At 54.4% G+C, this 26,781-nt stretch overlaps 9 protein-coding genes across 9 annotated transcripts; 5 read left to right on the top strand and 4 right to left on the bottom strand.

Moving 5' to 3' along the window:
* Positions 1 to 57: 57 nt before the first annotated feature.
* On the top strand, positions 58 to 1,293 carry EV422DRAFT_499644 (P-loop containing nucleoside triphosphate hydrolase protein; the record flags this gene model as incomplete). The annotated part of the gene is made up of 3 exons (XM_053068097.1): positions 58 to 925; positions 1,022 to 1,122; positions 1,192 to 1,293. The coding sequence occupies 3 exons, from the start codon at positions 58 to 60 to the stop codon at positions 1,291 to 1,293; spliced, it is 1,071 nt and encodes a 356-aa protein (XP_052922760.1).
* A 263-nt stretch (positions 1,294 to 1,556) lies between these two features.
* Positions 1,557 to 1,913, top strand: EV422DRAFT_570261 (uncharacterized protein; the record flags this gene model as incomplete). The annotated part of the gene is made up of 1 exon (XM_053072859.1): positions 1,557 to 1,913. The coding sequence occupies one exon, from the start codon at positions 1,557 to 1,559 to the stop codon at positions 1,911 to 1,913; it is 357 nt and encodes a 118-aa protein (XP_052922759.1).
* Positions 1,914 to 2,393: 480 nt separating this feature from the next.
* EV422DRAFT_508625 (uncharacterized protein) lies at positions 2,394 to 3,544 on the top strand (the record flags this gene model as incomplete). Its single annotated transcript, XM_053068761.1, has 5 exons — positions 2,394 to 2,595; positions 2,769 to 2,788; positions 2,929 to 3,146; positions 3,211 to 3,322; positions 3,395 to 3,544. 5 exons carry the CDS (start codon positions 2,394 to 2,396, stop codon positions 3,542 to 3,544), a joined length of 702 nt encoding a protein of 233 aa, XP_052922758.1.
* Positions 3,545 to 5,400: 1,856 nt separating this feature from the next.
* On the bottom strand, positions 5,401 to 6,616 carry EV422DRAFT_205821 (uncharacterized protein). The gene has a single exon (XM_053065335.1). The coding sequence runs from the start codon at positions 6,283 to 6,285 to the stop codon at positions 5,587 to 5,589; it is 699 nt and encodes a 232-aa protein (XP_052922757.1). The 5' UTR covers positions 6,286 to 6,616; the 3' UTR covers positions 5,401 to 5,586.
* On the top strand, positions 6,496 to 8,962 carry EV422DRAFT_539919 (SecY subunit domain-containing protein). The gene is made up of 7 exons (XM_053071103.1): positions 6,496 to 6,706; positions 6,780 to 6,847; positions 6,971 to 7,250; positions 7,323 to 7,586; positions 7,666 to 8,024; positions 8,092 to 8,478; positions 8,555 to 8,962. Exons 1-7 carry the CDS (start codon positions 6,700 to 6,702, stop codon positions 8,606 to 8,608), a joined length of 1,419 nt encoding a protein of 472 aa, XP_052922756.1. The 5' UTR covers positions 6,496 to 6,699; the 3' UTR covers positions 8,609 to 8,962.
* A 1,863-nt stretch (positions 8,963 to 10,825) lies between these two features.
* On the bottom strand, positions 10,826 to 11,344 carry EV422DRAFT_480240 (uncharacterized protein; the record flags this gene model as incomplete). The annotated part of the gene is made up of 1 exon (XM_053067295.1): positions 10,826 to 11,344. A coding segment is annotated over one exon (519 nt), but the record flags the coding sequence as incomplete, so codon positions are not given.
* A 2,025-nt stretch (positions 11,345 to 13,369) lies between these two features.
* On the bottom strand, positions 13,370 to 15,655 carry EV422DRAFT_570258 (Endonuclease/exonuclease/phosphatase; the record flags this gene model as incomplete). The annotated part of the gene is made up of 1 exon (XM_053072858.1): positions 13,370 to 15,655. One exon carries the CDS (start codon positions 15,653 to 15,655, stop codon positions 13,370 to 13,372), a length of 2,286 nt encoding a protein of 761 aa, XP_052922754.1.
* A 44-nt stretch (positions 15,656 to 15,699) lies between these two features.
* On the bottom strand, positions 15,700 to 17,466 carry EV422DRAFT_603512 (uncharacterized protein; the record flags this gene model as incomplete). The annotated part of the gene is made up of 1 exon (XM_053073739.1): positions 15,700 to 17,466. One exon carries the CDS (start codon positions 17,464 to 17,466, stop codon positions 15,700 to 15,702), a length of 1,767 nt encoding a protein of 588 aa, XP_052922753.1.
* Positions 17,467 to 18,330: 864 nt separating this feature from the next.
* EV422DRAFT_499624 (uncharacterized protein) lies at positions 18,331 to 19,164 on the top strand (the record flags this gene model as incomplete). Its single annotated transcript, XM_053068094.1, has 1 exon — positions 18,331 to 19,164. The coding sequence occupies one exon, from the start codon at positions 18,331 to 18,333 to the stop codon at positions 19,162 to 19,164; it is 834 nt and encodes a 277-aa protein (XP_052922752.1).
* Positions 19,165 to 26,781: the final 7,617 nt, after the last annotated feature.

The following is a 26,781-nucleotide window of genomic DNA, read 5'->3' as shown; positions in this document are numbered from 1 at the left end:
TTCACACCACTCTCACAACCCACCGCATCCTCCCCCGCCCGAACACTCGCCGCAATGATGAAGCTGAACCCAACTTCTAAAAAAGTCCTCGTAGACGTATCGATATTCGCACTCTCACAGGTCGTCCTATACTTTGGCGTCAAATGGGTGCTGGCAGGGATGGACCCCTTCAAGAAGAAAAAGGAGGAAGCGAAAGCAAAGAGCACGCGCGTGCTGGGCAGGCTGGGTCTGCAGGTCCTGAAGTTGACGGAGCACGAGGAGATCATCGCGGCGGAGGTCGTGTATCCAGAAGACATTCCCGTCGGGTTCAAGGATATCGGCGGGCTGGACCATATCGTCAAATCGCTCAAGGAGTCCGTCATCTACCCCCTGTGTTATCCGCAGCTGTTTAGCTCCGCCTCCGGACTGCTGGGAGCACCGAAAGGCGTGCTGCTCTACGGACCACCGGGCTGTGGGAAGACCATGCTGGCGAAAGCGCTCGCCAAGGAGTCGGGAGCGACCTTCATCAACCTGCATGTGTCGACGCTGATGGAGAAATGGTTCGGCGAATCGCAAAAACTAGTCTCCGCCGTCTTTTCACTAGCGCATAAGCTGCAGCCCTGCATCATTTTCATTGACGAGATCGACTCGTTCCTGAGAGAGAGGAAGAGCCAGGACCACGAAGTGACCGCGATGATGAAGGCAGAGTTTATGACGTTGTGGGATGGGTTAAGCACTGGGGATATGCGGGTGCTGGTACTGGGAGCTACGAATCGTCCAACCGATATCGATCAGGCGATTTTGAGGCGGATGCCGAAACGGTTCGAGATTAGGTTACCGGATGCGGAGCAACGGACGCGGGTGCTGTCGTTATTGCTGGCGGGTGCGGATTTGGAGCCGGGATTCGATGTCAAGGAGCTTGTGTACAGGACAGCAGGTTACTCAGGTGCGTTTGCTCTGGGCCTCTGGGCTCTATTCCCTCGTCCTAGTCCCAACCCCTTAACGCACGAGAATCTGAGACAATATGCCGTTGGTTCCACAGGCAGCGACCTCAAAGAATTATGCCGAAACGCCGCCATGATGCCAATAAGAGAAGCCATCCGTGAACTAGACGGACATCTCTTACACGAATTCGACGCAAGTGTAGGTTCCTCACTTCTCCATGACCTTTCGACCTTTCAATCTGCGATGCTCACACATTGATTCTCTCAGGACATGAAAGTACGCCAACTACGAGTCTCTGACTTCTTCGTACCCCATGACCAAACACTGGGCGATGAAGACACATCCGCAGAGGTTGTTGATCTGGATTGAGATCAAATCCCATTGCTCAATACAGCAGCAGCAACCAACCACCCTACACCATCACACACCGCAAAGTAGACGATTAGTATAGATTCCCCCTCCCGCATATCCTGCACGTGCACATATACTACGGCATTGTCCCCTTTTTCCCGTGTACCATAGTGTAGCCATGTATTTATTTCCCTTTGTGTGTGGTTATTACGGTAATATTATTTGTGCAGTGAGCCAAACTTTGAGAAAGCATGGATACACACCAAGGAGAACGAACAGGAATGAACGGTGGCAAATACTCTACCGCCTCTACAACCACACCGTTAATATTAGGGGAGGGACGCCGAGCGCCGGTGACCCATAGGCAACCCATAGGGAGTGCGTTTCTGGATCGACGCGTTCTCGCACAAGCTGAACATGGATATAAACGCGAACTTCTGCTCCTCTTCCCCACGTCTACGGTCTCGGAACAGCAGCAAACGGAGCTTGTGACGAAGATTGAGGCGTCAACACTTGACCTCGCAGTCATTACACAGATCGACGCCGGGGCGAGGTTGTATGAGCAGCGGAATGTGCGCTCGTTGCGGAAACAGGTCCAGCCGGTTCTTGAGGAGGTTATTAAGGCTGTGTATGCGTAGGGTAGGCGTAGCTAGGCGTAGCGCAAGACAGCTGATATTACATCTGTATCTTCCACTTTTGTGCATGTAATCATCCATATGAGACATCTGTATCCTTGAGCGAAAAGTTTCAGATGACTGAAATCCCCAAATATTCTCGAGGCGGGGTAACCACCTGATCCAGAAGTGGGGAGAGACCGATTACTGGTGAATCCCCTAGGCAAGGCGCCATGACTGCGTACTTGTCCATCTGGGGGCGTAAAAACCAAGCTAGATCACCTTTGTTTGTTGCAGACAAAGGCCGAGGACTTCTGGGTCAGGTCCCGCTTATTCGTGACGAGAATTTCACCCCCCATGCTTATCAAACCCCTTGAATCCGATGGAAGCCGCAACTAACACGCCTTTGGCTCTACTATTCGTTTTCTACGGAATAGGGTAAACATGCGTTCGAGCAGGCGGTTACGGAACTTCGACATGATAGGGTACACGATTTGAGGTACCATGGTCGTCGACTTTTTGCGGGGCAGGACGGAGTCGACGCGCGGTGCAGGGAAGGTCAGACCATTTTGGCCATTTTGGCCAGGCGCTCAGGCTCTTGACGAACGGCACGAATGGGACGGCACTCAAGAACCTGGGCAGTTGGTCGAGATGGTCGGGATGTGGAAGGCTTTGGACTCTTGGGTGGCCTGGAAAGCAACTCTGGGTACATAACGTTTACACCGATTCATCCGGGTTCGCTATCTCTGGATGGATAGGACAACCGTCGGACGACGATCGAATGCGTCGGTTGGAATTAAGTTCTGGTCTCTTACGTGCGAGGAATCTCCTGAGAGAGGACGCCCGCCTCTACGACTGGGAAGACACGCCGCCGTCTAGTCTCACGGCAATCAGCCCAGGTAAGGGACATCTGCTCTATCACGAACGACAGCGGTTACTCCTCTGTGGGTTGCATGCGCTCTGGCTTCGTGACTAATGCGGCGTTTGATTGATAGATCTCGTCACGGGATGATGCGGGGCTCGCTCGGAGCCGCTGAAGGGCAAGCGGAAAATAGACCACTTGTACGGGAATGAAACCGCGGCCTCGGAAAGCAATGGTCCCGCGCAGGACCGTGTCGACTCAGGCGAAACGGGTCTTACGGAAGGGCAGATTGCGCCTTCCGCCGGAGAACTCGGAGATGTAGAGGAGCTCCTTGGCTTGCACCAGGCACTTAATGGCGACTATAACTACCTCCATGCCAATGATGTGCGACAAAGGTGTGATCTTTTTGGAGGTTTATGCCCCCCGTGCCAACGATTTTTCTGTTGACAAAGGTACAAGTCGGGGGGATGAATGTCTCCAAATTGTTGAGAAAGGTGGCAGCGTACCTGCTGTTAGAGGATCAAAATGTGAACCAGGCGGCGTCGACCCACAACATGCTTCTCAAGACAATGTGAGTGCATGTGATTTCCAAGATGAGATTATGCAGGTCTGATCTCCATACTTCAATCACTTTCCCTCACAGTACAATGAAAGCAGGGATTTGGTGACGGGACACATTCCTGACTCGTATGAACAGTTCGTGGAGCCTGAGGAATGGCTTGGATTGTACGAAGCGGTGTCCAATGGTACACCATATCGGAGGCTCTTCAAGGCACCGCAACCCAAGGATTGATCAAGATGGAGGAGGGCATATTGAAAAATGCAGTCGTAAACGACGTTGATTTGTCAGTATTCGAAGATCATGACGCGCACATCGTCCGGTGATTTGGCGGGCCCAGGGAGCTAGCACCGCGCGACCATGGGCACGAGTGATCCGGGACGACGTTTATGTGACCCGTCCCTCGCATCACCCCTCCGATCGGCGCCCTCAACCGCAAGAACCGTCGCCAGTCCCTTCCACCCATTCGGCCTCACGCCCTTAAACACCGCTACCTAACACCACTGCCACCCCCAAACACCCGTTTTACTTGCGCTCGTGGGATGCTGGCGTACGGCACCGCCGCCGTGGGTAGTGGGCAGCTCTAAAGCTCGCGGCGATGCGTGAGGAATCTAGGAAGTGATCCGGCGGCGTAGGGGTGTTACACAGTCACGGCTCTTTTGGAGTTTCCCGCGGTTAATAGCTGTCCCCTGACAGTCGCAATCTCTTTGGACACAGTTGCACCGACCGATCAGGTTGCTGGAGACCCGCGCGATATGCGACATATCGGAAGATGAGCTAACGTTGCGCTATATGGAACAATACGGGGTTGACCGTGTCCGTGGAGGGTCATACGTTACGGCGAACCTTAGCGAGGATCTGATTCGCCTCTCCAGCGACAGCTTCGCACCAGATCCGACGCATGCCGTCATCCGATTTGAGTGCGGCCGTCAGGGACATTTCGCCTCAAGGTGCCCTGCTCCGCATCGCCCCAGCTCTGGTGACCAACCAGCCCGTTCTCGAGGAATTCCCAACGAACTATGTTGGCGCTGCGGCCGTGAGGGGCATTGGGAGGTTACGCGTGCCAAAGGTCTCGCATCATACTCGTATCATACTCGCGCTGCTTGAAGCCGGGCACTCACTCACAAGAGAGCGCCGGGCACTGACTCACTCTGGAAGAGAGTGCCGCCAGAGCGCCAGCCCGACTGCGGGCGAGTATGATACGAGACCTTGGCACGAGTAATCGTCATGCGCGAACAGATTGAGATGGAGGAGAGCTCACGGACGGCAGTTCCGACCCAAGCTCAACAACGGAATCCGAAGACGCCGCGGCATATTGACGGTGCGCTCGGAAAAGGCACTTTCAGGCAACCTGCTACGCACGTCAACATCAGGATGGTAGTCTGCTATCGTAATACAGAGTCGGGTAAGTCACGGAGAGTGTTGACTTCAATTTCAAATATTGGCTTACCTTTCCAAAACGAACGTTCCAGTCACTCTCTCCTCCGGTCGTACATCGAGTGATCAACAGTATACGGCTCTAGCCGCAAGGCGGGGGTGAGGAGACCCATCGCCGCAACCCAAGCAGCATTTCGTCCACAGTATGTATCATGGAATCGAGGGCTCTATGCAAATAACAAATCTGCTGAATCACGGAACCGACGAGAGTCTGGCCATATGCAGTGAGCCAAACTTAACCCTAAACCTACCGCTTCGTCATAACCTCCGTTACAATCTCTAGTCTCAAATATGGACACCCTTACACAACTTGCAGCAAGCTTTCAAGCTATATTCTATTTCAGCTTTTGAAAGTGCATGTAGGAGGGGAAACTGCGCGCAGTATATGCATCCACCGGATGATGTCCAAGACCTTGCAACCCCCTTCCTCCACCCCCACATCATACACGTTGCTCCCGACACAAATCCGCATACACCCCATCCAGCCTCCAGCTCCTCAAACCCTAACCCTCAAACCCCATTCCTGCCCCTACCACTCCACCGGCCACACACACCGATGCGCAATAGTCACTTCGTCCTCCCCACAGCCGCCTGATCGATAGCTTTCTGCACTTCCGCTTCTGCCGTGCTGTCCAGCGCTGATCTACAAATACATCATTGTGAGATGGGCGTTGCGGTCAGAGTATCAGGGAGGAAACAATGAAAGGTACCTAGCAGTGCCTATGTCTTTTGTGGGATTCGTCGATATGAATCTGATCAGCTCCCCAATCCCGTATGGTAGCTACTGTTGCGATATTGCTCCAACCTGTAGGCATGAGGCAGCGTCTCCGGAAACACTTTCATCTGCGGCGCCTCTTCCGTTTGATTTCGTCCAGGACCTGATGTGGGCAGCGCAGGCCACGATTGTGGCAACATACAATGCACTCATTGTTCTCGCAGTGAGGGTTCCCTCGCGTTTTGCACCTTATCCACCTGTTTTGGGCGGCCCAACCCAACAGCTCCACGGCCGCCGCACTACCATCCAAGCCCACATCCCTCCCCGCCAAGCGCCAAAGATTGCGGCACGGGTTTGCCGCTGCGTTATCCCGAACGTGTTTGCGCCCTAGCTGCCAGCGCCCGGCATTCACCGCCGCCCACTCCTCCCTCCCCCGCTCCCTCTGCCTCCCCCTCTCCTGTGTTCTCTCCCGCTGTGGGTATGAAGTGCGGTGTGCACTTTCAGACGGATATGTTGTCATCATACCACGTTCCCGATTCGAGTCTCGCCAAGAGGGCGGGTCGTCTCGGAAGCTCTCTCTGGGCAAAGGCGGCTGCATTGGTCGAGGCGGAGCTGGAGCACTGCTCGTATCCCGGGGAGGTAGAGGTGCTCGCCCCGGCGAGCGAGACGGCGCGCGATTGCGTTTGCGAGACCTAGACTCGGATCGCGACCTTGATCGTGAGAGCGATACAGAAGGGCTCCGCATCGCATCCCGGCCCCGGCCTCGGAGACGGTCGTCTTTACCCCTTTCTTTCCTCCTCCGCCCCGATTTGTCCACCTCCATCTTCAACTTCTCCCCAATCGACACGTTGCCGTGTTCCCTCTGCTCACTAGGGTCGGAGGCAGGTTGGGTGTAAGCAGCCGAGGGCGGGTTGGAGGGGAGTGCGTTGACCTGCGTTCATAGGAGGGTGCGGAGGTTGAGGTTGGCAAGGAGGGTTTGAAGTTCACTTGGGAAAAAAAATGGAAACGAAGCAAAAGGAAGGGAAACTGGAGAACACGCTCGGAGGGTGCTTCGATGACTGGCGCGCGCTGATTGGCTGGATGGATGCGATGCGCCGACTGCATTGTCACTGCCGCTCAACTGCCGCTCGCGCTCTACGCTCTCTGTACTGTACGCTCTCTAATAACCACTAGCCAGCAGTCAGTCGGCAGTGGACCCGCCCCAAGCTCCCTTCTTTACTTCAAGTAATCCCCCAAGATGTCGTGTAAGTTTGCGGCCAGGAAGTCCTTTCGAAATCTGTCGGATATGGTTTTAATGCGTCGATTCGTCCCACACAGTCCGCTTGCTTCATGTGCTGAAGCCATTTATTGCGCTGATGCCCGAGGTCGTCTCGCCAGATCGCAAGGTATGGGAGGCAAAAATACGACCGTTGGAAACAGGGGAATGGGTTTGACGTCGAACGACGCCCCGATGGGAGATGCATCTTACGGCAAAAGCTTATTTATCGATGCTTCACCCGTTTCAACAGGTTCAGTTCCGCGAGAAGGTCATGTGGACCGCAATCACGCTCTTCATCTTCCTGGTCTGCAGTCAGATCCCACTGTTCGGAATCATGTCTTCCGAATCCTCAGATCCCATGTACTGGCTCCGTGTCATCATGGCGTCCAATAGAGGAACCTTGATGGAGCTGGGGATAACTCCCATCGTGACATCCAGCATGATTATGCAGCTGTTGGCCGGTGCCAATATCATTGAGGTCGATCACTCCCTCAAAGAAGATCGCGCGTTGTTTTCGGGGGCTCAGAAACGTAAGTGTTGATGGATGAACCCTGCGTATGGATACCCAAGACGATGGTACTTACTCTAGGCACTCTCCATAGTGTTTGCAATGGTGATTGCGATCGGTCAAGCGACGGTAGCGGTGTGGTCGGGAGTGTACGGAAATCCCAAGGATATCGGACCAGCGATCTCTGTTTTGTTGATTCTTCAACTCTGCATCGCGGCATTGATTATCCTGTTGCTCGACGAGCTACTGCAGAAGGGTTACGGTCTTGGATCCGGCATCTCGCTCTTCATCGCCACGAACATCTGCGAAACCATCATCTGGAAAGCCTTTAGTCCCACCACCTACAACACCGGACGAGGTAGGATTTGGAAAGGATATTCATTTGCATGGGCTCCTGATCGTCAGATGACATATCCAATCTGTGCCATTCATTCCAGGAACGGAGTTTGAAGGAGCCGTTGTCGCATTGTTTCATCTCCTGTTCACCAGAAGTGACAAATTCCGCGCGTTGAAGGAGGCCATGTACCGCCAAAACCTGCCCAACCTCTCCAACTTGATTGCGACCCTGGTCGTCTTTGCCGTTGTCATCTACTTGCAAAGCTTCCGCATCGACATTCCCGTCAAGTCCAACCGCTACCGTGGGCAACAGGGCAACTACCCGATCAAACTCTTCTACACATCCAACATGCCTATCATGCTACAGTCGGCGCTCGTTTCCAACGTCTTTTTCATTTCCCAGCTTTTGTATAAGAGATGGCCGGAGAACTTGCTTGTCCGTCTTTTGGGCGTGTGGAAGGTGCGTTGTCTATTGAAGGGCAGTCTCTGGGAGATTCTTCACCTCACTGTTCAACCCGTAATCACAGAGCCCTGAAGGCATTCCACAAGAACAAGCCGCCAGCGGATTTGCCTACTACATCTCGCCGCCCCACAGTCTCAAGGAGGCCTTCGTCGATCCCGTGCACTTTGTCATCTACGTCACATTCATGCTCTCCGCATGCGCATTCCTTTCCAAAACATGGATCGAGGTGTCGGGATCGTCTCCGCGCGATGTGGTTAGACAGCTGAAAGAGCAACAGCTGGTCATGCGCGGTCATCGTGATCAGTCGATGTACAAGGAGCTGAAGCGGATCATTCCGACTGCTGCGGCTTTTGGGGGCCTGTGTATTGGGGCTTTGTCGGTTTCTGCTGACCTGCTCGGCGCTATTGGGTCCGGGACCGGTATCTTGCTTGCGGTTACCATCATCTACCAGGTATGCTTCCGTGTCGCGGGGTCACTGGTGGTCTGGTAAATATACTCACATGCTTGCCCGTTTCTGTGCACTACAGTACTTTGAGATCTTCCTCAAGGAGCAGTACGAAGAGGGACAAGCGATGTTCTAGAGCCGCATTGCTGCAAGCGAAAGAGGGATAGCAGCCGGGCTCCTCCCAATTATGTATTTGAACACGATCGGCGCGAAGCTAGAGAGAGCCCTCGCAGCCAGGAATCCTACGAGCGTCCGCCTAAACGCTCTTGACTCATTGGCAGCTGGATATAGAACGAACACAGCACAGCATCGGCTCACCTTGGCGCGCCACTTTTTTGGGCTGCAAGTACTCAGATGGAAATAACACGTCGTATTTTCCCTGTTCCCATGTACCATAGTTCCATGACAAACTGATCCATATACATCTTTCAAAATATCAAGGAAGCACACTACGTTGCGTGCCATTTAGATGCGTTACATTGTTTACTGGTATATTCCCATGAACATTTCTTTTGCCTTCAGAACTCCTTTTTTTAAATGGCACGAGCATTTACGTCCATTAGGACATCCCCGATGCACGCTTGTCGCGCTAGAGGGCGCTGTTTCGAGGATGGACTTCACGCTCGGCATGATAGCGATGGCTGGACAAATGAAGAAAGCGCCCTTTAAGGCGGTTGGATTCCAACCAACACGAAGGTGAATGTATCAGCACAGCAAAGTTACCAAACCTTTAAGAACACCGTCCTCGCGTTATTCCCGGTTTTTGAAATCGGGTATGGAAGTCCACTGTCGGAGTTGCTCCGGATGAGCGAGCGGGGCGAGAGAGCATATGAGCTGGATGCTCGCGGTGCCCGTTGAGTGGCTGAGGGGCGATGAGGCGTAATGGGGCCAACGCCGATGTCGTGCGGTGAGGCTGCCGTCTCGTCTCGTCCGGATGCTCCGGATATGCCGTTGACACGCTGAGGTAGGCAGGGATATATAGATGTATTATGGGTAAAGAAGAAAAGAGAAAGCCGGCGCAGTCGCGCGCGGATATGTACAAGTAGAAAAATACGACAACAAGTCATGTGACTGGGGATATAAACTAGCTAGTGGGGTAGGGTTACCGCAGGGAGTTAGGGTTGCGGCAATATGACCTGTTTCCTCACCGCACCACATTCCTCCCCCTGCCTCCACAGTGCCAAGCGAGTCACGAGAAACCGAAACAAGACGCAACACAAGTGATCCGAAACCGAAAAGAAGAAGAAAAGGACGTTGATCGACGCAGAGGCACTGACGCGGTATAGACGGACCGTCCCGGGGGCATTAGCGGGCGCGTGGTGACGGAGGCGAGCGATCGTTCGAGTTGATGAAGCGAAAGCGAAAAAACCGAAACGAGAAAAAAGCGGAACGGGAGAAAGGCGGGAAGTCGAAAGAGGAAGAGTCAACACCTGCGGCGAACAGGATGGGCGGGATCGACGGGGCGTTCGCAAGGATATGAGGAGATGTCGTCTGAGGGAAGCGCCGCGGAAAGGACGGCGAGGGAAACTTGGAGGTCGTCCGGGATGGGTTCAGGGACGGAGAGAGAGTCATTGTTGATCTCTTTAGTCGTAGCGTTGGGAGGGGGATCCAATTGGTCGTCATGGAGCGGGAGTGGGAGGTCGGCGGTAAACGCGGGGGCGGACCACGCAGGGCGTACTCGAGCGGGAACTAAGCGGAGATGGTTGACAGGGCGCGAGTTGAAAGCAGGGGTCCCGTGTTCATCTAGGAGCAGATAGGCGCCACCGGGGTAAGCCTTGGAAATCTGATATGGACCGGTCCAACGGTTGACGAGCTTGCGGGTCGAGACGTAGGTCGTGTCCAGCTCGTTGCGATGAACGTACACCCAATCACCGACCGCATATGTTCTCGGGGGTTTGCGGGTAGCGTTGATGGCCTCGGTTTCGTGGATGCGGTTGCGGTTAGCGGTCTGAAGAGCCCATGTGCGGAGGACGTCGCGGTCGGCGCGGTATTCGTCAGTGAGCAAGGTGTCGAGCGCTTCCGGGTCGAGCAGGCCGGTGGTCGCATGTCCGGGAACGTGGCAATGCTGGCCGAATACAACGTTGTAGGGGGAAACGGCTGTGGTCCGGGCGACGTGATTCAGGTAAGTGTACATCGCCGAATCGAGGCAGTCGGGCCAAATCGTCAGGTCCGGGGGGTCGACCTTGGCTTCTAAGTTCCGTTGCAATACGATGTGAGACAGAACACGAGTGATGTCCTGGACAAACTTCTCAGCCCGACCATTCCCCATGGGGTGCATTGTCGACGTTTGAACGAGCTCGATCGATTTCCTGGACGCCCATGCCGCGAATGCGCCTTCAATAAAATACTGCGCGTTGTCAACCACGATGTGAACTGGGACACCATACCGAGCGCACCAATCGCGGAGCGCGAGAACGATGTTGAGGCCGTCGAACGCCTTGAGCGGGTAGGCCCAACCGTAGCCGGACGGGTAATCAAAGACGCAGAGGCAGCCGATGTAGACTTGGGAAGACCGACCGATCTGGGCGTTCGGGTAGGTGACGCAGTCGAGACCTAACAACGTGAAGAGGAGCGCCGGGGGAATGATGCGAAACAGCTGGTATTGCTTGGGGCGGCGTAATTGACGGAGCTGACATACTGGACAGGCGCGCACCCACTCTTCAATGTCGCTGTACAAGTTGAACCAGAAGTAGCGTAAGGCAATCATCTGATACGCTGTCAAGACGCCGAGATGGCCAAAGGAGCCCGGATGGTCGCCATGGAAGGTACGCTTGATGGCTGCGACATCCTCTAAACGGGGGACCAGTCGGGGTGGCATGCGAGGAAGGCTGCGGCGATAGAGGCGACCGTCGTAGATGAAGAAGCGGTGAGCCAATGAGCGGATGCGCGTAGCATGTGCCGGGTCGGTACCGAGGAATGCGTGATCTCCCCGGAGGTAAGCGTGAATGGAGTCGTACGGTTCCCAACCGAGCGTGAGGAGGTTGATGTTGGCGCTGATGTGAATGTCGTTCAGCGGGCACGGATGCGTCAGATCCAGCTCATCGTCGATTGTGGAAGTGAGAAGTTCGCTCGGGGCTGCGGGTCGACGGGAGAGAGCGTCGGCGTCGATGTGGGCGGCCGTGCGGCGGAAGATATATTTCGGCCAACCGTCAGCGGTAGGGAGTGCGTTGATGTAGTTGAACCATTTGAGGATGCGTCGATTCTTGGTATGCGCGTTCTGACACTTGACCCAAGCTTGATGATCCGTGATAATGTAGAATTCGAAGGTGAGGTGGACTTCCGCTTTCAGCAACCCGAAAATGATGGCAGCCAATTCTCGTTCGGGTTGTTCGTAGTGAAGCTCGGCTCCGGTCCATGTGCGGGAGAAGAATTCACATGGAACGTAGCGAGTGTCGGCCGTAACCCGGTAGTCATCGGCGGGATCGAGACAATGAGCGACCACAACCCCGGCGCCGGTGCCGGACCCGTCGGTGGCAATGATCAATGGCCGATTAGGGTTGTATGCGTGAAGAACGAAGCTGTCGGATGCGAGCTGCTTGACATCTAAAAAGGCGCGACAGTACTCTTGGGAGCGGAGCCATTCGGCGCGGAACTTGCGTTTATCGGCAAATTCTTTGCGGAGGAGCGTATTCAAAGGTGCCATCAAGAGACCGTAGTCAGGAAGCCCGTCCGAGATGAAGCCGATGAAACCGCGGAAGGAACGGAGGTCTTCTTGATGGCGTGGGGTAGGCCACTGGGCGACGACGTCAAGTTTACTGGCGGTGGTCGCGATTTGTCGATTGCCGACGAGTTTGCCCAGCGCGGGGACCCGGCCAGCGGCGAAGAGACATTTGTGCTCGGAGATTGAAGCGTTGTGAGTGCGGGCGGTTTCCAAGAATGCGCGGAGGCGGTCAATGTGTGTGGGTCTGGAGTGGTCTGTTAAATTGTCTTCGCACAGGTAAGCGTCGTCGCGAAAGAGGTGGGTGTGGTCCTTGAGTAACTTGACTTCGCCGATCATGGTGTCGATTTGGAAGGAGAACCATTCGCCCGTGTCGATGAAGCCCATGGGTCCGACTTTGTACTGATAAATCCCGCGCGGAAGTAAGATGGTGGTGAGGTAACGAGCGGCGACATGGAGTGGGGACTGATGATAGCCGAGGCGGAAGTCGAAGGCCGTGATGCGGTCGGCCGCGGCGACACGTTGCAAGGTAAGGTGAGCGGGAATGATGGGGTACCGGAAAGCTTGGATCTCGCTGTTGACCTTGAAGTGCGCACATACCCGCGCTACACCATTCTTGTAGACGACGATGGGCAGCGCAGCGACCACTGGGGGATCGGTAACCAGCTCGATCTTGTCCCACCGGAGCATCCGGTCGCACCATTCGTTTAACACCTTGGTATCCTTGGGGCTGTGCGCGCGCGTTTTCGGGAAAGGGAGTTTGCGTTGACCGGTATGGTCGGGCTTCAAGACCGGATTCATTTCAGGCACGTTCTTGAAGGTGCGGGGCACTTCGTCTTTATTGCAGAACTCGTCGTGGTATTCGTGAAGAAGTTGTTCTAACTCGGTAACGACCGCGGGTGGTAAATCTTCGGCAACCTGGAAGGTGCGGGTGCCGACCTTGAGTGGGCGCATGGGTGTCGGGCGTATGGATCGCGCAGTGATCGACTCGATAGTGATGCCGGCGACTTGGCGGACGAGCGTAGGTGAGTCGCGGGGGGCTAGGGGCGAAACGTACTCCGGGGAAGCGTTGACTAACGACGACATCTTGGCGTGATACTCGGGGATCGTTTCTTCGACTATGGTGCGTAGGGTGAATAACAGCGGAACGTGATCGGAGCCGTGGAGTTCGTGCAGGACATCGCAAGTGATATGAGGAGTATAATCCGCATCCGGCAGACCGAGGAAGATATAATCGAGTCAAAGCCCAATGTTCCGTTCGCGCGCGTGCTTGGAGAACCACCATGTGGTGTAGCCATCACCGGCCGGCGCGTCAGGGTGGCAGGTAGTGTAAGTGTCGACGAAATCGTGATCGGTCAAATGCGTGAGCAGTTGTCGCTCCGCTGGGGTCACACCGGTGTGCATCTGGTGTTTCAGGTTGGGGTGAACATCCGAATCGGTATGCGCAACGTTGAAATCGCCGGCGAATATGACATGTCGTCCGCTCGTCCGGGCCGCGGTGGCGATCTGAAGCAGAGTCTGATGGAGGGCGATCTTGGAAGTAATCGCATGAGCCTGTTGATCAGCGTCGCCCATCCCGCCGTTCGGATAATAGACGTTGATCACGGTGCATTGGTCGAAGTCGAGGGCGAGAACACGGCCCTCACAATCGGCGTCCGGGTCGATCGGTAGATCAGCGTCGGTTGTGACCTTGCGTAGCGTAGCGGCTAACTCAGCGCGGACGTACGTCCCAACGCCTTTGACACCTTGTTTGGTCTCACTGAGCGACCAAAAGGAGCGGTAACCCGGAATGTCCGTGAGCGACAGCGGTAATGAAGAACGCGAACACTTGATTTCTTGGAAACAAACGATATCGAGGTTCAGGCGGTTGAAGAGGGAGCCCAGGTCGACCCCCTTGCGGACGAGGTTGCGCAAAGAATTAACATTCCACGTGAGGAAGCGGAACTCATGTGTCGCGGGGAGAGTGAATTCGGGCAGTTTGGGCTCGAGTTGCAAAGCCTGTTTAAGTTGTCGGAAAGCCGGGACGGTGATCTGGTTGGGGACCGGGGCATTCGCGAAGGTGCGTAGCAGGTTGATGCGGAAATCCATCTGATCGGAATCCGGGGAATAGTCGTCGCCGGGTAGGGGTGGACAGGGCTCAGTTTGTAGTATGCCGAAGAGAGCGCCACTACGAATGTCAGCGAGCGTCTGATCGCCCGTGTGATCGATCTCCACCTTGAAGCCGTCAGCGATCAATGAGGAGATGTTGGCTTGCCTGGTTTGGGAACGGGTGCGTGGCGCCGGAGGAGTGATATCGAGAAGGGGTGTACGACCGTGCTGATCCCATTCACGTTCCTCGGCCGCCGTGAGGGTACGGACTTCGCGCGTCTCTCCAGTGCTACCTTGGACGAGGATCCAGGAGCCGTGAATCTTGAAATGGTAAATGGAATTCTTCCAATGGGTGATGCCCATTACCATCTCCAGAAATGGACGACCTAGTAAGCACTCGGCGTCCATTCCGACGATGGAAAGGACGTTGATCGGAACTTGATGACCCTCGATGGTGACGACGAGGTTGTGGACCTCTCCCTCGAGCTTAGGAGCGGAACCGTCAACTTGGCGCAAATGAAAGGTAGGAGGAACCTTGGTGAGAGTCCATTGGTGGCGCTTGCGGACCTCGGCGCTGATGGCGATCAAGCAGCAACCACCGTCGAAGAGGCACTTCGCGGGCGAATTCTGGATGAGCGCGTTCATGTAATGGGTGCCGGTTGCGGAAACATCAACCTTGGAGAGAGCTTTGAGGTGAAAGTCGAGACGTCCGTCGAGGGTGTTGTCGTTGTCATGGTCCGGAGGCTCAGTGTCAGGGTGCCAGGCACCAAGTAGAGGTTTGCGAAAACATAGAGCCGCGCGGCGCACCTTGGGGACGAGTTTCATCGCGTCGCGGAGGCGTTCGCGTAAGGCCGGGCTCCATTGGAGTAGGTCAGCGAGAGTAAGTCCGCGCACTTCAGTCTCGTTGAGGAAGTTGACGATATCGAATTGTTTCTTGTCAATCAGCGCACGGATGGGAGCAGGAATGCGCGGATCGTCATCACCGACCGGGGAATCGGCGCGGGGCGGCGGTGAGGGGGACTTGCGGGTGGGAACAATCGGTGACGGCGGCTTGTGCGGTGCGGCAGGTCGGGTTGGACCGGATGTCCCCCGGGGATCGATCTCCATCGGTGTACTGGTGGGAGTGTTGAAGCGTACCGATTTAGGCGGTGGAGTAACGCGAGGTAACTCGACAATGGGTGTAGGAGGTAATCTGGTCGGCGGGGGAGGTACCGGGGGAAACCGCGCCGGCATCGGCGTACTCTGTTGTTGACCGACAGTGTAACGTGAAGGAAGGACACCCGGCGGGCGGGCGGGCGTCACCGAGGGACGAGTCTTGAGCGGGGGCCGTGCCGGGAAGGGCATCGGGTGCGTCGAAGTGTTCAGTCGTTTCGAAGCCGGTTCGGACGGGAGCTCATCCGCTTTTCTCTTCTCAGCCATAAAAATCGCCAACGACATTGGGCGGGGATCCGGAGGATCGTATTGCGGGAGGTCGGAGTCCCCTACTGCTCCGAGCTCCCATTGGGAAAATCCTGGTCTTCCGGGTCCGCGTAGTAGTGGCCCACATCGCGGAGGACCATCGAGTAATATTCGGTATGATCTTCGTCGTACTCATGGACTTCTTTGGGGTAGAAGGCGGCCGCTAACTGGTACCCATGCCAGGTATCCAGTTTCGTGGTGGATTGACAATCCCTGAAGATGTGGCCGGATTGTCCGCCACGAAAGCAGGCGCGGTCGCGGCGTTGAGGGCGCGCGCTGGGAAGGCCCGGAGGATACTGGTTGCTATTACCGGCGGTCTTGATGGAAAGGTCGCGCATGCGGGCAGTCAAGTCATCCGGACCAGACGCTGCCGGAGCCGCCGAAGTCGTCGGGGCCGAAGCTTGCGGCGCTGGTTGCAAGACCCGTGGAGCGGGCTGTGCGCGAGGTACCGAAGGACGCTGGTTCCGCGCATTTGAGGGATACTGGTTGTTGGTGCCCGGGATGTTCGTAGCCGTCGGTGCGGGGTACGATGGACGAGTCGACGCCTGATACGGCACGTTTGGCGCTGAGTATGCGTCCTTGCGTTCGGCGTAATCGGCGCAAGCCCGAATCAACTCCTCGATTGGAAGCTGGTTGAAGTTCGGCAAACCAAGCGCGTGCGCCAGCGTAGCACTATCGCCTAGACCGCGGATAAAAGCTCGAGCAATTTGGGTCCGGGTGAGTTCCGTAGCGACCGTTGCAATGTGTTTATTGAGGTATTCGAGTTCGTAAACTAATGACAAGAATAGGCTGCCGTACTGACGAATGGTTTGCCCCGGAGCGCGCTGGAAGGTTGAGATGCGGTCGGCGAGGAGCGACGGGTCGCGGTCGACCGACGAGGCGCATTCTAAAACCATATCGGTACGAACGTGGTTCCAATCTTGGGTGTTGCCTTGATACGACGTAAACCATGTCCAAGTGAGCTGGTCTTTGTCATCAATCGCCTTAGACAGCCAACGGAAGCGGTCCTTTTCTTGAACGCCGCAAGAGTCAGCGAGCTTGTCGAAGGTGCGGAGCCATTGCAAGATTCGTGACGAGTCCTGATGATATTTATTGCCTTCGTATTTGGGCAGGCCTTTGTTGAGTGACGCTTGTGAATTGGTTGTCTGCGGGGTGCGCTGAAGTTGTTCGAGGGTGCGGAACATCAACGTGACGAGATCCTGTTGACTAACGGCGCCATCTAGAGGGGCAGCGGCTACAGGTGCCGAAGGTATAGCACCAGCGCGATGCGGAGGACGAGAAGTAGGGTTGTTTGAGGGCGCCGACTGAGGACGAGTCGCCGCATGCGGGCCGGCATGGTAGCGATCACGCGAGAGACGCCAAACAGTGGCAGTTTTGACGATGTTCGCAAATTCACGGAGGGCGAATTGCGCGGGATGAGCGTCGAGTGCGAACTTGAGGGATTGGACGTAGACTCGATCAAGGGTACCGTCCGCTAAGCCTTCACATACTGAATCGAAGCTAATGCCCATATCGGTACAGAATTGAAGCAAGCCGACAAGGACTTCTGCATCGACATGCGAAATGGCGCCATACAATCCGATCTTTACACCCGCATGCTCGATTTGTGAGCGGGCAAGGAAGGCGTCGATGCGCGCGTGCGCGGACTCCGTAGCGCAGGCGCAAGCGGAGTGGCCGTCGCTGCTGTCGTGCTCGCTGAGTTCATTGTCTTCTTGGGTGTCGCTAAAAAGAGGACGAGTGTCACGCCAATCGTTGCTTCCGAAGAAGGCGGGAGTGCCAGGGAACGCCATTGGATATTCTCGACGGACGGTTACGAAAAGTACGGTCTCTGTGTTGTTGCGAGTGCCCAAATCCAGGCTGCACCTCAAGCTGGGCTTTTCTCACGGGACGACGACGTGTATGAATGGATCGTTGCGGAGAGTGGTCCAATCGATGGATACTCAGCGGGAATGGATAGCCGGGACGATGATGCCTAGGAAGCCGTCGTCGGATTGGTGGATTGTTGTCGGGAACTGATGGATGGATGGATGCCGGGGATCGCCGCCGGTAACTAAGGAAATCGCTATAGCCACGCGGAAAGTGGCGGGAATGGCGTGGAATGCTCAAAACGGTACACCAAGTATGGACGAAACGGAAGAACGGATACTCTTCTTTGTTGCGGTTGTAGCGACGGTGTGGGTGTCCCCAAAACACCTACTTCCCAATTCTCCACCAGAATGAGGTAGGCAGGGATATATAGATGTATTATGGGTAAAGAAGAAAAGAGAAAGCCGGCGCAGTCGCGCGCGGATATGTACAAGTAGAAAAATACGACAACAAGTCAGGTGACTGGGGATATAAACTAGCTAGTGGGGTAGGGTTACCGCAGGGAGTTAGGGTTGCGGCAATATGACCTGTTTCCTCACCGCACCACAACGCGTGGATGCCATTGCCATCCGCTCCAAGTCAAAATTCATCGAGGCGCTGTCCAAAACGCATTCTGCTCTTCCTTCTTCCTTGGCATATACAGTACATATACAGTATACAACACACAGTTTCCTTGACCTTGCGGGCAGTCCGCTGCAGGAAAGTGTCGACGCTGCCTTGCGCTTTTCCTGGCTTACCTTACAGCCAACGGAACTGGAATGGAAACCATTGCCTGAGCCTTCGGCGCCATGTATTACGACTGTCCCATCTGCGACAGGTGCTTCCGTACGAGCAGCTCTCTCTACCAGCATCAGTGGGCGACCCACTTCCCTTGCACTGTTTGCGCCAGGGTATTTTCGACCCCTCAGTCATTGCATCAACACTCGCGCGCCATGCATGTCAAATGCGCCTGGTGGGAGGAGTACTTCTGGAGCGACAGTGACTACTCCGACCACCTCCATCAATATCATTCTACCTGCGAATACTGCAACAACGTCTGCCAAGACGACGATGCCCTCGCCCGTCACATCGAAGAAGAGCATCCTAGCTGTGCCGATTGCGGCCGCACCTTCCGCCGAGAGCAAGACTTCGACCAGCATGTAAATTCGGGAATTCATACGCAGCGGACGGTGGATTGCAACTACTGTGGGGAATCATTCCGGACCTTCTCGGGTCTGACGCAACACATCGAATCCGGCAATTGCGAGGTCATGCCGATGACCCGCAAACAAATCAAGAACATCGTCCGTGTATGCGAGCGTGCTACGGGACTCCCTGGTACCATCCTCCAGCCTCGAATCACTTACGGAGATCATCCTTCCCTTCCGGAGAAAGCCACCAGCAGAAGTTGGAACGGCTCGGGTTATGCTTGCTGCGTTTGTAACAGGTCCTTTCCGCAACTCAGCCAACTCAACGAACATTTGATCACCCACGAGCCAGATCATTATCCCTGCATCAATTGCAGACGGCGGTTCAAGGTGTTGTCCGCCTTACTTCAGCATTGGGAGTTGACCCACTGTGGACAGAGCGCGGCAAAAAATGCAACCCGCATCTTCCGGAGGCAGATCCCTGACTGCTTTTAGTTAGGCAAACTCAGTAGCGATAGATTGCAGATTGGAAACCCCGATCAAAGGAAGTTTGGACTCCTTTTGTCATCGGTCGTTAAATGAGTAGAATGAGGTTCTGGATGGGTCATACATGGTAGTTGGGGTTGAGAATGCCCTATTGGAGTAGGGAGGAAGCTACAATGCGCACAGCGTTTCTGTTCCGTACAACTACCGCTTTTTCATAACCTCTGCTACAATCTCCAGCCTCAAATACGGAAAGCCTGACACAACTTGCAAGCTATATTCCATTTGAGCTTTTGAAAAAGCATGTAGGAGGGGAAACTGCCCGCAGTATATGCATCCACCGGATGTTGTCCAAGAGCTGGCAACCCCCTTCCTCCACCCCCACATCATACATGTTGCTGCCGACACAAATCCGCATACAACCCATCCAGCTTAACCACCAAAGGCAATTGTTCCACTACTCCTTATCTTCGTATGATTCTGAACCGTAGATTTCTTCAACTTTGCAACCAGGGCTCATAACCTACTAGATCGGCAGTAGCCGACAAAGGTCAGGTTGTACTAGTAGTCTATGCTGCGTTGTCTATAGAGAAAGGGGTAAACCACCTCGTTTTGCAGGCTTTTCCTTAGGGTTAGGGTTGGGGTTTAGGGTTAGTGCTTTTCATCCACAGCGGAATTTTGGGAAGTGCAGCAACCGCGAATATGAGATATCCCCGACACAACACACACCACCTGCTGGTGATAAGGTAAGTCTGTGGAAGATTGCCCCAAGGTGTAATCATGAAAGTATTCATTGCGCTCAACATCCTCCTATCTTTGGCAGGCTGCAATGACGGAAGAAGAGCAGCGAATAGCTAGGGCAAAGCGATTTGGAATACCTGTCGAACCGGCTGCCCCTGCAGACGCAAAGACGGCAACGACGGCAGGACCAAAGCAAGCTGCCGCTGCAAAACCTGCCAAAGAGGTTGCAAAACCCCCTACGCCAGCCTCAGGCTCCAAGGCTCAGGCTCCAGCATTGCCGCTGCATTCCTGCTGCCGCTGCGTTGCCGCTGCATTCCTCACTCCCCTTGATTCTGCAATCCTCGAAAAGATCAAAGTTGCCTACACCACTGATGACCTTGCAAAGACCATCCACGAACAGCTCAAGATCTCCCTTGCCCAACGGACCGGAGAAGCCCAGGATCGTATCAAGCGTTTCTCAGATGAACACGGGATTCTGCTGTACTATAACCTTGTCTATGTCCCCACCAATGAGCTCCGAGCCGAAATCTGCCACGACATGCATTATACGCCCCTAGCCGGCCACTTTGGGGTATCCAGGACCCTCGAACTCGTCTCCCGCAACTACTGGTGGCCCAGCCAGTGGCGCTTTGTCAAAGCCTACGTCAAGTCCTGCGATATCTGTAGCCAAGCGAAATCCAGTCGACACAAACCGTACGGCCTTCTCCAGCCCAACATTATCCCTGTTGGAGGTATCATCCTCCCGAGTCCTTAGTTAGGGTTCCTGTAGCTAGGTTCCCCTTGTGACTCACCTCCCGCTTACGCCACGCTTACGCGTACGGGACTTCACTCTTTTCTTCCCCTACGGACCTCGCGTCCTCTTTCCACAAGAGACTTGAATACATACTTCTCAGGACTACATCTCACCATACATAGAGTTCGCTCAGTCATCTGCTTCCTCTGCCGACTACTGCTAAGTGGTTATGAGCCCTGGCTCCGCCCGCAACTAGCGGGTGGGTCAGGATAAAGAACTCTTGGTCTCCCGGCGCCGACTCCCAACTTCGATTCAACAAACTCAGAAAGCACGCTCTGCTGCATTAGCAGCCGGCAAGCCCTCTGCCCCTAATACGCGCTTGCCTGGACCCGCTGACGCCGACAAAATGCCTGGTGGATATGTGGAAGGGGAGAAGGGGAAGGAGAGGTTTTCTGCAACTTTGGCAGAGTTGAGAGACGCAACCACGCCGTATGTGGATGCGCCTGAATTGCGCGGAGCCGTGGAAACCGAAATCAACCCATTCCTGACGGCCCCAATTATGGATCCCAATCAGGAAGGGTATATTCCTATCAAGCAGGAAGAAGGCTTCTTCGCTGAGAGGACGGCTGGACTAGTTACCTCTCTCTTGAATCAGGAACGAGCGCCACAACAAGGCGGACCTACCGTCCCCTCAGTGAACCCGCTCACCCAATCGCCAGTATTCAGCACTTGTTCTGATTCGGCTAGCCCTACACCGGCACCTCAACCCGGCACTCAAGGCCCTCCTTTCGCTGATCACCGAAGTGAACCTCTGAGGCCACCCCATGTGCCTTCTCAGTGCGCTACGGCTTACTCCATCCCATACGCTTATCAAGCCCCAGGACGACAGCCACCTCATGCGCCTTCTCAGCGCGCAACGGCCTACACCGCTCCATACGCTTATCAAGCCCCGGAACGGCAGCCAGCTACCCCAGTAACAGTTACCTTGGTAACATCCCCAATGAACAATAAGAAGGAGGCCCCCGCTGCCCCTTCCATGGCGCACGCCATGCACGTTCAAATCCCAGCCACACACGACGACTGCCTCTTCACGGCGAATTCGGGCTGTATGGATTCTAGTACCCTTACTTCGCAGAAAAAGGACACCGTACTAGATCCATCTCTTCAAGACCACCACCGCCTTATTGGACTTGCGGGGATTCTCATCCACCCTACGTCCAGTGGCAACGCGCCCGCTCCCCGCGGGGTGTTTTTCAGGTCCCGGTCTTACCAAACCTCTTATATCAGCTGCGAAATGCACTGATAAAGAGACTCAAAGGCGTTACCCCCATCAACGGATTAACCCGATTTGGACAACAAAACGCTACCCCGGCTTCCACACCATACGCCATTTCAGCGCGTACCCAACCCGCCTCTGCAGTTTCCCCATTTGAACACTCTCTCCACCCGGAAGCAGTGGGGGCCGTCACGTGGGCATCTCGGCGCTGCGACATTTCAACTGCCGTCGGCTTCATTTCGTCGTCGTCAGGTCTCAGCTCCGTACCCAAGCCGACCGGGAAGATGTACTTCACATCATGCGCTGCATTCAACGAACCCGCACCGTCGCGCTTACCTATACGTCCAGTAATCAAGGTCTTCGCATCCATACCGGCGTATAATACACATCCCGCAACCGCCCACTTCTCGCGCACGATCACCTTCTACTCATTGTTCAGATTTATCTTTCACTTAGATAGACTCGTGAGTTTGAGTGGGGGTGTTGGAGGTATCATCCTCCCGAGTCCTTAGTTAGGGTTCCCGTAGGTAGGTTCACTTAGCAGTAGTCGGCAGAGGAAGCAGATGACTGAGCGAACTCTATGTTGTGTGAGATGTAGTACTGTATTGTATAAGAAGTAATGCAGAGAAGTCTGAAGTAGAAAGAGGACGCGAGGTCCGGAAGGGAAGAAAAGAGTGAAGTCCCGTACGCGGAAGCGTGGCGTAAGCGGGAGGGGAGTCATGTGAGGAAATAAACTACGGGAACCCTAACCGGGGACAAGCGACTCTTCGATGTCGAAAGCCCAAGTGAGGGAAGCTCTTCGATTGGCGACGGAGGTGGCGACGTTGAGGTACCGGAAGGATAACCATGAGAACCTTGCCAAGCACCTGGCGTTTACGAAGGCGAAACTGGATCGATCGAAGCGAAAGAAGGGGTTGTTCGAGACATTGATGGAGGAGGCAGACTACCTGGGATGTAAGGCAGTCTTGGAGTCGCGATATAAAGGAAAAGGCGGCATAACGAAGGAGAAAATGAAAGAGGCAAGGCGCCGCAATGATGCGGCCTAGAGACGGGAGCAAGACAAGATGATGAAGCGACTCCAGTACTTGCGAAAGCACATGGATGATTCGTCTTCGAGTGATGATGGAGACGGTGACGGAAACGGCGGGGGAGGTGGTCTAGGGGGTTCGCCTGGTGGAGGCGGAGCCGGAGCCAGTGGAGCCCCCGGTGCCGGGGCAGCGGCGGCTATCATGGTGGCAGGGTAAGATGCTGAAGTGGTATATAGTGCCCAGAAGCCGCCCCAGTATGGGTGTTCTGTATGTCTCATTCGGACGTAGTCGTCGCCGGCTGTCTATTGCTAGCGACACAACCTTCTTGAATTGCTTGAATAAATTTCGTATGTGTCTTGGGAGGAAAGGGCTTTGTGAAGTAATTAGCCAGTTGTTCCTGCGTTGCGCTGTCGAGGAGTACGACGTCTTTCTTTGCCACGCCGTCGCGTAGCTTGTGGTAGCGTACGTCGATGTGTTTGGAGCGTTGAGTAATAGCCGTGGAGTTGGCAATCTCGCGGGCGCTTTGATTGTCAATGTGGATTGGCGTGGGGTCCTTGATGTTGCCGTATTCGTCGCCGAAGACCTCCGCGATGTCCGAGCGGAGCCAGTAGACCTCGTTGTAACCGAGGGCTGCGGCGATATACTCAGCTTCCGTGGAGCTGAGAGCTACGCACTTCTGTTTGGTGCTTTCCCAGTAGATAAGCTGGCCTTTGAAGAAGCTGGCGATGCCCACGGTAGATTTGCGGTTGTTGACATCGTCTGCGTAGGATGCGTCTGTATAGACGCTAAGTCCAGCCTGATCTGAATGACCGGACTTGTAGGTAAGCTCGAAGGTGCATGTACCTTTCAGGTAGCGCATGATGCGAAGTACATCATTCCAGTCGGCTTGGGTAGAAGCTGAGACTTGACGTGCGACGAAGCCTACGGCAGTTGAAATATCCCAGCGCCAGGTAATGGATGCCCACGTGAGGGCCCCAACTGCTTCCTGGTAGAGAAGCTTGTTAGGAAAAGGGGGGCTTGCGGAGGTGGTCGGGTACGCGCAGAGACGGCGCACGGCGTAGAGACCGGGGTAGCTTTTTGTTGTCCAAATCGTTCGAGTAAACCGTCGATAGAGGTAACATTGCTGATTTTGAGTTGGTTCCCGGACGGCGAGAGCTGGTAATTGAAGACCAGACCCAGGCAGTTTTTGATGGGACCGAGATCCGTACAGTTGAAATGAGAACATAGTTCACCTTTCACTTGCTTGACGTGTAAGGGAAAGCAGCAGGCGATGAAATTGTCCACATAGATAAGGAGCATCCGGAGGGCGACCAGAGTGCGCATTGTTGTCGCGCAGCGATAGAAGACGCAAGGGCAGTTCTTTAGCGCAGTAAAGCCGAGAGAACTGAGGGTTTTGCAAAGGGTACGGTACCAGAGAAGCGGAGATTGCGTCAGACCATATAGAGCCTTGCGTAAGAGGTATACCCAGTCTGCACGCAGCTTGTGCAGATCTTCGTAGCCTTGAAATTGTTCAACGTAGACGGGTCCATCGATATCGCTGCGTAAGAACGCGTTGGGGACGTTGACTGGATGGATTTCCATACCGAGAGAGACAGCAATGGAGAGGAAAAGGCGAAGAACTGACATGGGTAGGGTTGAAGCGTAGGTGTCGTTATAATCAATACCCTTGGATTGACAAAAACCTTGAACTACACTGCGGCCCTTGTCGGGGATATCTCATCTTCACTTGTATTTCATATTATATCTCTTTACTTTTACTTGATCTGAGACCCGGGCTGGCCACCCGAGCTCGTAAGACGCAAACGGCCCATAAGACGGTGAGACCAGCAGCCCCTCCAGCTGCACCTCCGCCAGGACCCTCACGACCGACTACGCGCTCTACGCGCGCTTCGTCCGCAGCGTCCGCAAGCGGCTCTTCGATATCGAAAGCCCGAGTTAGAGAAGCTCTTCGATTGGCGACAGAGGTATCGACGTTGAGGACGCACAAACTCAAGCTATCGTTGCGGCTGTCGCAGCTGCTTTTGCTACTCAGCAGTGTGCTGTTACGCAAGACACCCAACGAGCCGAACGCTTCAGACTTCTTATGGACGCTTGCGAGAAGAAGCTCGTCGAATACGATGGCGCCAAAGCTGCCAAAAAGACCGAAGAGTTCGTTACATCTCACCACAACTTTCTCGAGTCTTTCACTGTCCCGGCTGTAGCAGCTGGAACAGACGGTACTGGAGCTGCCAATGCCATACCCTTTACTATGGCAGAGTATGCTCCTACGCTCACTACCTCCCTCAAGGGTACTGCTCTTGAGTGGTACAATACGACTTACGCCGCTGGACCTCCCGCAAATTGGGCAGGTTTTGAAACGGCTCTTGTCGCTCACTTTTATCCTCGCAATTTGCGTAATACTATTGAGCTCAAGCTCTCTGGCCTCAAGCTCGGCGACTCTCTTGAGAAATATATCAAGGAGTTTCAAGACACCAATAATGAGCTCGAAGCTGCTCATCGTCTCGATAACACCCAAGGTACAATTCCCCTTATCGATCAGATTCGATACTTCAAGGCCGGTCTTCTCAGGAATACGGTAATCAGTCATTATCTCGCTGAAGCCGTTACGAACTTCGAAGTCTCGGGCACTACCAATATCAACACCCCTATCACTCTCGATCAAGCTATCACTGCAGCTCGTCGTGCTCATGTGGCTCACAGGTTCACTGACGGCAAGCAAGCCAATACGCCTCGTCCGATCGCCTCGGCAACAAGTGCTTGTGGCGGCCGCGGAGCCAGTCGCGGTTGAGGTAGTCGTGGCGGTGGTCGCGGCGGACGATTTGCCCTTTACACCAATTCTCGAATTACGGAATTCAAGCAAGACTTAGATGATATGACCTTTGGGCTCAATGCCCTCAGTACGTCATACTTTCCCCCTGGAGTGAGTCGGCTCACTACAGGTCAAGTTCTCTACCAACGTCGACAGCCCTCTTGTCGACGTGGACAATGGCAAACTACTCACGTTCCTCGTCAACGTCCAATGACTCCTTGTCCCCTTTGTAACAAAATGGGACATTGGAGTGTTGAATGCTGGTCAAATCCCAAAAATTGACAGCAAGGCTCGCAAACCCAGAACCGACACGGTGGTTTTTGACAGCGCGGTCGTGGCGCTCAAACTCAGCAGCGCAGTCGCCAACCTAATCAACAACAAGGTTCAGCCAATCAGGTTGATGCTGGGTCACGCATCACGGAAATTCTCGATGACGCCGTCAACTCTGCGAATACTACAAATACTACTACAAATCAATCTTCGAGTTTTTTCCAAGGTCATTAGAGCCCCTCGGTAGCTCTGCTCGGCCTACAACATACGATCCTACCGATAAACCTGCGTTTGCACCACTGTCTGCTGGACTCTGGGTCTCTCATTGTCGCATCGGAAACAAGTTTGCTCGTGTTCTTTTCGATAGCGGCGCAACTGGGTTATTCCTTGATAAGACATTCTTCGAAAAGCACAAATTTCCCAAGAAACGTATCGAATTGAAGCAGATATGGCTGGCCGACAAAGAATCATACATGATTCTCGAAACGTTCGTTTCGGAAAAGTTAGATCTATGGGATCTCGAATCTCAGTCACTTTTCTTAGTTGAACAACTTCCCAAGTCGAGGAAGTACTTTGTGAACCCGACTGAGATTCGAGATCCCATAGATCTAACTTTTCCGAAACGAACGTTTCGAGAATCATGTATGATTCTTTGTCGGCCAGCCATATCTGCTTCAATTCGATACGTTTCTTGGGAAATTTGTGCTTTTCGAAGAATGTCTTATCAAGGAATAACCCAGTTGCGCCGCTATCGAAAAGAACACGAGCAAAC

The sequence above is a fragment of the Fimicolochytrium jonesii genome (genome assembly GCF_025526975.1).
Source record: "Fimicolochytrium jonesii strain JEL569 chromosome Unknown EV422scaffold_25, whole genome shotgun sequence".
Classification (NCBI taxonomy): Eukaryota; Fungi; Chytridiomycota; class Chytridiomycetes; order Spizellomycetales; family Powellomycetaceae; genus Fimicolochytrium; species Fimicolochytrium jonesii.
This window is presented reverse-complemented; position numbering and strand designations above follow the sequence as displayed.